At 28.8% G+C, this 10,808-nt stretch overlaps 2 protein-coding genes across 2 annotated transcripts; both read right to left on the minus strand.

Annotated features, from left to right (window-relative positions):
* Positions 1 to 366: 366 nt before the first annotated feature.
* Positions 367 to 1,037, minus strand: LOC114424557. Its single transcript, XM_028391413.1, has one exon. It carries the CDS (start codon positions 1,000 to 1,002, stop codon positions 709 to 711), a length of 294 nt encoding a protein of 97 aa, XP_028247214.1. The 5' UTR covers positions 1,003 to 1,037; the 3' UTR covers positions 367 to 708.
* Positions 1,038 to 6,695: 5,658 nt separating this feature from the next.
* On the minus strand, positions 6,696 to 9,052 carry LOC114423680 (dCTP pyrophosphatase 1-like). The gene is made up of 2 exons (XM_028390521.1): positions 8,846 to 9,052; positions 6,696 to 7,334 (listed from the first exon to the last, which is right to left on the minus strand). Exons 1-2 carry the CDS (start codon positions 8,966 to 8,968, stop codon positions 7,011 to 7,013), a joined length of 447 nt encoding a protein of 148 aa, XP_028246322.1. The 5' UTR covers positions 8,969 to 9,052; the 3' UTR covers positions 6,696 to 7,010.
* Between the last annotated feature and the right edge of the window lie 1,756 nt (positions 9,053 to 10,808).

Below are 10,808 nucleotides of genomic sequence, written 5' to 3' on the forward strand. Positions count from 1 at the left end.
TAATTCAACTTAATTAGTTTTCGTTTCTTTTTTCAGTATTTTGGTTTCTATAGTTTATGCTCAGTTTTAATTAGATCTATTCAAGTATAAGTCTCCCTAACTCTTTCCCAGGTGATAGTGTGTGGACTCTGCCAATATTTTCCCAAGTAATGCAAGATCAAAATATTTGTCGCAAATGACGTGAAAGTTTTCCATGAATACTCTTCTTTTCTTGACTTAATTAATTCAGATATGTTTGAATAATTATTTTAAAGTTATTTTTGGATCATTCAGAAACCAAGTGGTGTTAAACAACCCTCTTCTATTTAGGATTTCGATGTTTTGAACCTTAACATAGTCTTACTTATTGATGATAAAAACATCCCAAACGTGCATAATCCCAACATATAAACCAATAACTTCAGTAAAAACATTATCAAGTGCACATTCAACATGCAACAAAAAAAAAAAACACGAAAATAGATCATTACACTAAAGTAAAACGAGTAATCAGTCGTTTTGACATTTTACATGAAGGTTTACAAAATATAATGTATATACTGGATTCTTTCCCCAAGATCAGTACAACTTCTTGTGACAAGATATTTTCCCTTACGTACCAAGACTTGTAGAATCATTCTTTTTAGTTATGCACTTTTACTTTTCACATTTTTGACGGAGAGGAGAGAGGAAAAAGAAATGAGAGGAGATGAAATCCATTACTTGTGGTTAACAAAGGGGGAATAGTTGTGGGCGTAAAAGAGGTAGAGACCAACAATAAGCCTCTAACCAATGCCCCTTTGGTGTAATTTCCATGATGATCTTCTTTAACATCCTAAGAGGAGCCATGACACCCCATTGCACCACTGGACGTGATCCAAGGCAGAACCCTCTTCTCCTGTTCCCTAGCCGGATGCTGCTGCCTCTCCGCCGCCGGAGCCGCCGCCGCTGAGGACGGCACAACCCTACCAACATTGTAGAATTTGACAACATTGAAATTGTTACACCACCTCTCTTGAGCATATTACCTAGCAATGTATTTTAATTTCTCAGCTGTTTTTTTGTTGTGTAACATGGCATGACACTAAACTCTTATATAGTATATGCAAAAGGTACGTCATTCATCATCATCATAGTGGTCATAATGGCAGCAATTATAACAATCCTAATGCTATAGGAATAATTCTAGTGTGCAAATAAAATAATGCTTGACATGAATTCCTTTATTCTTCTTTAGTTGTTTAGGGTTGTGGTTGCCATCATTAGGATAAGTATGCTTATAAGTTAAGATCGAATAAAATGAACTTAAGGTAGCCGTAAGATCTCTTTTCCTATGAGTTATTATTGTCACTTGTCTCATGCTTTCCGTATGAGAAGGAAGAAGCATGGCTCTTTAATCTGTTTCTATTTAATTAAAACTTCAGGTAATGGAGTGAACCCCATGCACCGGAGAAAAAGTTATCACATTATTGTTTCTCCAATTCATTTTTAAATGATGACGCTCCACGATGGCCATAAAAACACTTTAATTAGATCGTAGGATAGAAAATCATTTTCAGTATATAATAATTAAATCCAATAGGTATACTTTTTGAACATATAATATTTATCACTTAATTAATTACGTGTTTCGTTCATAAGCTGAGATTTATGTACAAAGACGGATTTATTAAACTTGAGGTATTAGATTTCAAGCCTTGTTTAGGAAAAAAATCTCCTTTAGGAGAGTTAGCCTGATAATGTTATATATTTCTATAAAATAAAATTGTTTATCATAAAACATACTCGTAATCTTGAATAAAAAAAAAAGGATTAGGAGAGAACTTGGATAAGTTTCTCAGTAAATGCTAATAGGGAAAAAAAAAAAACTCCTGTGATGTAGAAGAAAATCCAAACCGAGCTTAAATTATCTCTGTTTTTCGATATGTATATTAGATGTAAAAGTAAATGTTCTTCCTCCCATTTCTCTTTCCATCCTAAAAAATCTTACGAACAAGCATTTTATCATTTTTCTTTCTCTTTTCTGCATCGCTTTCCCTTACTTATTCCATTCGATTAAGTACGTGGGTTGAATTTTATTTTTTTTGACAGAAAAAAAAAATAGTTTATGAGATACTTTGAGTTGAATTTGCTAAGATTGTATGATTTATTATATAAAGATAGTTTAGGTAAAAAAAAAACGGAAGGATTAATATAAAAGGACGTAAATTTGGATTAATTGTGCAAGGTTGTTTAATTTTCAGGATAATCGGTCGAATTTCCCATCTTCTCATGAATCTCATCGGCTAGCTTTGAAACTGGAGTGGCAAATAGCAATGTACTCTGAATTTGGAAAGAATTATGGCTTATAACATTCCTATCTCAAGACTCCAGTAACTAAATGGAATGGAATTAAGTCATTTGAGCTTTCTTAATTTTTTTTTCATGGTCTCGCAGGTTTTGCTTGTGTCATTAGACTTTAGCATATTTTAAATCTTCATTTGTGTAATATGTGCATATGCTAGACTATATCCTTTTCCAACTCCCAACTTTTGTTTATAACAACTTATTCGTTGTTAAATAATTTGTGCATCACAGTATGACAAAGTAATCACGAGAGAACTAATTAGGTAGGACCCATAAATTAATTTAGAATAATACAATATATACTAGTTATTAAAGATTTAACAGCTAAATATATATTTTGGATGAAATTATAGATAGATAGACTAAAAAAATGAGAAAGAAGTATTGAGTTTCACTTATTCTTACATTCTTAATAACTTTGTATAAAAAATTGTATATTAACTCAACCATTAAATTATAATTATATATTACTTAGATTATTTCTGCTATGAAATTCACCACAAGGAATAGAAAATTCGTGATTCGAAGAAAATATTGAGAGAGAATGTCTAAGAGATAGAGAGGCAGAGAAAATGAGCAATAGATAAAATAGTAATATCATGATGCAACTACTTTAATAATCCTAATTATACCCAAACGGTGCTGCAAAAGTGGTGCTAATTACATGTAGAAGTTAAATATATCACTTATCAATACACAAACAGTAGAGTTGCAAAACAGAGTAGTTGTTAAGTAAGAGGTTGCTACTATTTTTCTCAAGAGACTAAATAACAAAAGTGCTAAAAATGCCTTTTACTGAAGGTAACTAGAAAATAAGAGAATAATTGTTGCTCCAATAATGCATGACCCCCTTCTTTTTTTGATAAGCTGGAATTAACATTAATAATGGAGAAATAGACTTGAGTTGAACCACAAGATGTGCCCAAGGGCCAAGTCAGTCCCACACAAGAGTTAGATACAAACATAAAAGCACTCATACAAGTAACACTAAACCCTTGCTACCCCTGAATATATATCCATCTACAATTGATCTCAATGTGCTTGGCTAGAAACATTTAGGAAAGGCAACATAGTAAAACCAAAACAAAAACACTAAAGAAAAAAATAATACATTATGCTCAAAGGTGCAGCCATATCCCTCTATAAATGAAGGAAATTAGTTAGCTTCAAACCTGCTACCAATAATACAAGCTTGTAATGCAAGAGCTGTGTTATTAAAAAATGAGATTCTACAGTAATACCATTACGAGGTATAAAAATAGAAAAGACTTCTAATTGATTTCCAAATCACTGTGGAAGTGCTAGCTCATGTGCAAACAAAATATCACATTTAAATTCCTCGATAACTAAAAACTAAAAGTTATCCATTATTTATGGCATCATTTTCATTTATTTTTAGTTATCAAAGAACAAGCCAATTATACGTTTACTAATACTGGTAGCTTTGATCTACTCTATTATCTATCAAGTTATACAAAATTGCTTGCAATTCATTAGAGGGCATCAGCAGATTTAGATAATGACAATGGTAATAATAAAGAAAATGACCAATTGAGTATAACATAATTATCCAAACTAGTACAGACGAAGAAATACAATTACTTAGGTTAATTCTGCACCTATTTTAAGACATCCCAATATTTAAGACCAAATCTCTTTTTTAGTATTTAAATAAATAAATAAATAAAAAGCTTCACTAATCCACGAATTATGGTCCAATTATGGACCATTATTTGACTAGATTATTTTCAATTGAATATTTGAAAAAGAAAACAAGAATTTTACAAAATTACAACTAGATATCGATCAATCAAGCTTGAAAGTTAGTTCGTGAGTTGAGCTTGAGCCAAGGAAATGAACTTGATTTCTTATAAAGTTAAGCTTGAGCTAGGTCTAGTGTCACTTCTAGCCTTAACAGCTACTATGTTACAAATAAATCCAAAGAGAGGGGATAAGAAAACAAATAGTCATACAAGCATAGAATACTGACATAGCTCTTTTTAAGCAGGATTGAGTGCAACTGCAACAAGAATCCTAGACACAGATGATATTTCAAGATGTACACCTAGATTAATTGCTAAGAGGTAATTCATGATATCACCATGAGTAAAGTTGCAAAACAACATAAAACACAGACATTCAAAGGATCCTATAATTTATGTAAAAACAAAGCTACAATAAGCCACCTTCTTTTTACCTACCATCACTCCACATGGCACTGAAGCTGAGATATCAGATTTATAATTTGATTAATTAAAAATCTGTTAGATTGGGGAGTTATATTGTAGCAGAAGTTACTTTTCCTAATAAAACAGTAATAGGGTTGATAAAACAATTCAGTAATCATAGATATTGGAAGGGTACAACTTTGAAGGCCAAGGCTAAAAAAATAAGTGAAATTTTATACGAGATGCCAAAGTGGAATGATGCTAATCTACACACAGCTCATATGTTTTGTTAAATGCTTTTTAATTTTTTTTGCCAACACGTAAGATTTTCCATGAGAGAAAGTGAATGAATTAAGGGGGTGTGAATAAGGTATCAACCAAGAAAAAAAATGGAGCCAAAACCAAAGCAGACACACAATAAGCAATAGCCAATAGAATCATTCAACAAAATAATCAAACTAAGGAACCACCAAAACTATGCATTCTCTCTGTTTATTCCATGTTTAATAACTTCATGTATAAAAATTTTGTTACTAACATTTATATAATAATATAATTTTTTTACATAAATATATAATAAATATATTTTAAAATTATTAAATATATTTTTACAAAATAAAATAGTTTTAAATTAATTCATTAATGCTGGAGAAATAAATTAGTTTTAATTTTCTTATGATAGAAACCACAAGTTTTATTAATGAGATAAATTTGTTCAAGTAGAAATATAGACACGACTTTTTTTTAGTATTTAACACTACTACATGAAAAGAATTATTTATTTTAACTTTAAAATCTATAAATTATTTTAACTTAGAAATCACAACTACTTATTGTGTTTAAAATATGTGTAATATCACATTTAATAAGAACTTATAAGCCCATTTGGGGTGGATTTTTTTTTATCTATTTTGTATGTTGATGTGATTTTAAAGTAATATCATTGATTTTAAATTATTTGAACGATATTTTGTATTAAACATATAAGAAATTAGGCCCTGTTGGAATGGTTTTTAATTTTGAGTATTGAATTTTTTTAAAATAACAACCCATTTTTAATTTTAGTTTTAAAAAAGATTAATCAATTTTTAAAATATGATTAGTTTCAAATAAATTCATTTTGAAAGTATCATATCATATTAAAATTAGTTTAAAAGAATTTTGTGTGTGGTGGTGACAACAATAGTGATGATGGTAATGTTGGTAGCAACGATGATAATAAAAATACAAGTAGGAGTCGTAAGTGTAGGTGGTGAATGTGACATTGGTGGTTGTGATGACGAAGGTGGTATTAGTGGTGGTGGTATTAGTGCTATTGCTAGTGGTTATAGCATTGTTGGTGGTATTGGGGCAATAGTGTTGTGGTGGTGGTAACTGTGTTGGTGATAGTATTGGTGGTAGTAATGTCATGATGAAGTGTCGATGGTAAGAGTGATGATGGTTTTGGTGGTGGCACCAACACCAAATGGTGACGATGTGATAAGTAGTGATGGTGATAATAATGGTGATAGAGACACTAATGGTAGTGATGTGAGTAATGATGGTGGTAATAATCATAATCATTTATGACAATAACAGTGGAATGATGATAATAATAACAAAGGTAATATTAACAGTGATGACAAAAGAGATATTAGTGACCCTGTGTGATGATAACAAAAAGTGTTATTGTTAAATGTAAAAAATATGTTTTCTAAACTAAAATCAAATTCACAACTTTTTTCTTAATTTAAAAAATGGATGTAATAATGTTTTAAAAATAGTTTTAACTTTATTTATGTCAAACACAACTATTTAAAAATTGCATTTAAAATTAACAAATATCAACCATCCCAAATAGGTCCTGGTTCTAAATAAAGGGCATCGTCCTCCTTTAGAAGAGGGATCGACAATCATCTCATTCATCTGCACAGCAATTTGGTCAATGTGTCTGATTCTCGTGCCTACGCTATCTATTCAAATTTTTGGCGGTTTTGCAAGCACAATAAAGCAATCTACATAGGCACAAATAGACAAATACACTGATTTTCTTTCCTAGGAGAAAAAAAGAAGCATTTTCGCTTTCCATAGACCAAAGGCATATCAATTCGGCTCACCAATCGAGAAATTAAACCCTTAAAATGGTGTTTTCTGAGACCGAAGGACCCGGAAACATGTAATAATATTAATATATAAGACGTAAGGTCACGAACATATATCATATAGCAGAGAATCCGGGATTCTAATAATGCATCCGAAATGTCCCCAACATACAAAAAGGTAAGATAACCAAAAATGGAAGAAATAGATTTTCACCATATTTCATATCTGTCACGGGATTTGATTCTACCAAAACAGTAAAGAAATCTGTGAGAATAAAACTTACCAATTACCAAACACTAAACATTAGTAGTTTCAATGCAATTGCTTAAACCATTGTACAAAACCACTAGCCAAAGTCCCTTTCACCACTTCACACCCCTAATTAAGCCATGGAAAATGAATTCACCACATAATATAATAATAATAATAATAATATCAGTCAGCATCAGATTCAGTGGCAGTGCCATTATTATTGGTGGAAGGGTTTTTTTCTTCCTCTTGGTTGCTTGAAATTGAAACCACCACCTCCTCCTCTTTGCAAACTTTTGCAGGATATTTGATGGCATTGAGTTGAACCTTTCGTAAAGCAGCTTTACCAAGATCAACGCCACAAATGTCAGAGAGCCTGACAAGGTAAAGCAACACATCAGAAAGCTCTTCCCCAAGATGAACCTTTTCCTCCTCTTTCCAATCTGGAAGACCCTTTGGAACCTCACCTTTCCACTGAAATATCTCAGACAATTCTCCTACTTCACCCACCTATCAACAAAAATAAATTATGATAATAATAATAATAAATACCCGATTCTTATTCTTATGTTAAATTGTTTTGGCAGCTTCCGCTTGTCTTTAAGCACATGATATTAAACACATGGTTATGTCCCACTTTTGTACTCTAGGTGGGAACAAAAGTTAAAAAGCTAAAGCAAAATTGAAGGCCGAAAAAATTACATATCTTCTATCAATTCTATGGTAACAACGACATGGATTCTGTTTACATTGCAAAGTCGATTTTGACTAGGGTTTTGACAATGTTACAAAACGAAAATAAATAGACAGCGACAAATACGAATTATGAAAACTAAATGAATGTTTGAATGGGTAGTGAGTAATCTGTTCCAACTCGCCGTGTTCCCTGGCGGTTGACGTGATTCTCGGTTTAAAAAAAGATTTGTTAAAATTAATTGCATTTCCAAAACAGTTGATTTAATTTTACATACACTCTCGATAAAACATTTCAACATAAATGTCTAATAAAAATTTAGACTATAATTAAATTATTACATCATATTAAATGATGATTTATAATCTATAAATATTATAATGTCTGCATTCACTTTTCGTACCACTCTATTTAATTTTTATATTCTCTTCCTATTTATTTTTATTTGTTAAAAGATGTAGAGAGAGCACAAAGTACATCTCTTTTTCGTAGCATTAATAAATTAATAAAAGGAATGGTGTGGTAAAATGATCAATACAGTATGAAAAGATTTTACACAGTGGCGTACATATAAGTAAATTTAAACAAGTTCACCTAAATTGTTTATCAAAAAATACATAACAAAAATTTAAATTGAATAAAAATTTATACTACAATGAAGATAAATTAAATTTAAATAGTTAACCTACAAAATTTATATATATTAAAATTGAATTAGTTTTATAAAATTAAGATCATATAAAATCAAAATGTGTAAAATTTCACCCAAAGTCATATTAAAACTTGAGATTATTTTTACTTTTTATAATAAAGTTTACTTCAGAATTGATCTTAAACTTCACTATAAATACATAAATCATTTCACTCTAAACTAATTTTAAATTATATTAATTTTAAAAAATTAATATCATAAATCAAATGGTTAAAAACTCACCCACAAAGACAGTTTATAGCTTCACGGGCTTCACCCCCTCCCACTCTAAAAAAATGCCAACTTGCAAGAAAAGAAAAACAAAACCTTTATGCAAACATTGAGAATCTGAGACAATCCCATTTTGTATAAAATGCGACTCAGGTGAGTCGGTCTACAAAACCCAAAAACAATAACGGATTAACAAATTTCAATAAAGCAAAAGAGATTCTTCTTCTCTACAACCTTCTTTCTTTCATGGATCACAAGAAAACACGTTACCCACACAAGAAAAGAAAAGAAAAAACGAGTAATCTATAAAAACTACACGACAAAACAATAAAGTTCACAAAAGGGTGCAACAAAAACCCCAAAAAAATCTACTTTTTTTCATAAGTTGTAGGAAAGGAAGCATACCAGAGCCAAAAGAAGGTTTCTTGGGCTGTGAAAACGGTCCCAGTCTCTCTCTTTGGCGAACTGAGCCATTAATTGCTTCAGCGTGTCGAGGGTAACGGGGGCTTCATCAGCAACACCGGTCATGTTGAAGAGAAGAGAAGAAAATATGAGAGTGGAGAAAGACAAAAGGTTAAGATATGAGAGTAGAATACATTCTTTCTCGAGAATATATATATATATATATATATATATATATATAGAAAATAACGAATAATAAATAAATATTATTATTATTATTAATAACAGTAGCATGGAGAGAAGAAAAAGGTTGAGAAAAGGAAGGGCATATGAAGGGGCACGGCTGCGGACGGTCGTTTTCGCAAAGCTGGAAATTGGAATTGAAAGGGAATGCACGACTTTTTTGTCTTTGAATTTGTGGAAATATCAAAAGTTACCCATATTTTAATATCTTTTTAGGATTTATTTGAAATACATACTCCTTTACATTTCGATTATAAGAAAACAAAAAATAAATATTTAGATGTACTTATTAAGAAAATTAATTAAATTCATTAAATTTATATCATTTTCAATTAAAAATATTTTTTTTCTAAATTATTATTCTTTATAACTTAATATCAACCATAAACAAATCTTTATCGTAATAAATGAAAAATTTTAAAAATAATTTCATTAAATAAAACATAATTAATTAAAATTTACTCATATTTTAAAAAAATTATATTCAAAACTGAAACAAATACATTTTACATTATTTTTTACATATTAATATTTATTACTATTTATTTTTTATTAAAATTAATTACTTTCTTTGTTATTTTTTATTTGTCTTTTAATGTTTCTATGTAAAAATCAAGTATACAATAAACTTTTTGGATTCTAATAAAATGGTTGTAGAATTTTTTTTTATTTTTTTATTTTTTTCATTTCTGCCACAATAAATGTATAGAAAAATTAATATTTATGTTAAAAATAAAAAAGCTAGTAATGTAACTTTTCAGTTTTAATAAAAAAAACATCTCTTTTTTATCATAAAAAAATATGTGAATTTTATAAAATGCTAAATGTGATCGATTAAATGAAATGTTAAAAATAGGGTTTTAAATAGTAATATATTGTTAATGCTTCTATTTTAAAAATATTATAAAATAATTAACTTGTGTTTTTCAAAAATAAATCAATAATATGAAATATTAGATAAAATAATATGTTGTGTATGAATCTTTCCCCTAAAAACTCTCCTTTACAATTATTTTCATTAGAATACTCACATCTCATAAAGTGATAAACTTCAGTGTGGTAATATATATATATATAGAGAGAGAGAGAGAGAATCTTCAAAATCAAATATGCTCCTACTACGTATCTAATACATCCTCTTATATTTCTAAGACAAACTGAACAGTTTTAATTTACTTTTTTTTTTATCTTTTTTTAATTTAACATTAACAATATTTATAATAATGACTTAAATTTTAATATCTCTTAGAAAATAGAAAAAATTAAAAATAATAATATTTTTATTAATAAATCTAAAATTTAATTTATATATTCAATATTATTTATTTTTGTAAATTTTAATTTTAATATAATTTACATATTTTAAAATATTTATTTATTATAACTTTTTTAAAGAAAGATAGAAATAATTAAATTAACAATGTGTTTTTATTCATAAATTTAAATGTATTTTATATATTTATTTAATAAATTTTAATTATATAAAACAAACATTTATTCTAGTATATAATAAACATGCTATTGTCTAGGTAAACAAAATAAAAAATGCTATTGTCTGTTGTTTAATGAAGTAACATTACCATATGTGTCACTCAACGGCCATACTGTTATTTGGTTGGGTGAAGGACTGTTTTATTGTTGTAAATTTATCATCCCACTTTTATAATTTTATGAATTTTATTACTTAATTTTTTTTTACAAATTTTATTATTCAACTTTTAAT

The sequence above is a fragment of the Glycine soja genome, chromosome 8 (assembly GCF_004193775.1).
Source record: "Glycine soja cultivar W05 chromosome 8, ASM419377v2, whole genome shotgun sequence".
NCBI classification, from domain to species: Eukaryota; Viridiplantae; Streptophyta; class Magnoliopsida; order Fabales; family Fabaceae; genus Glycine; species Glycine soja.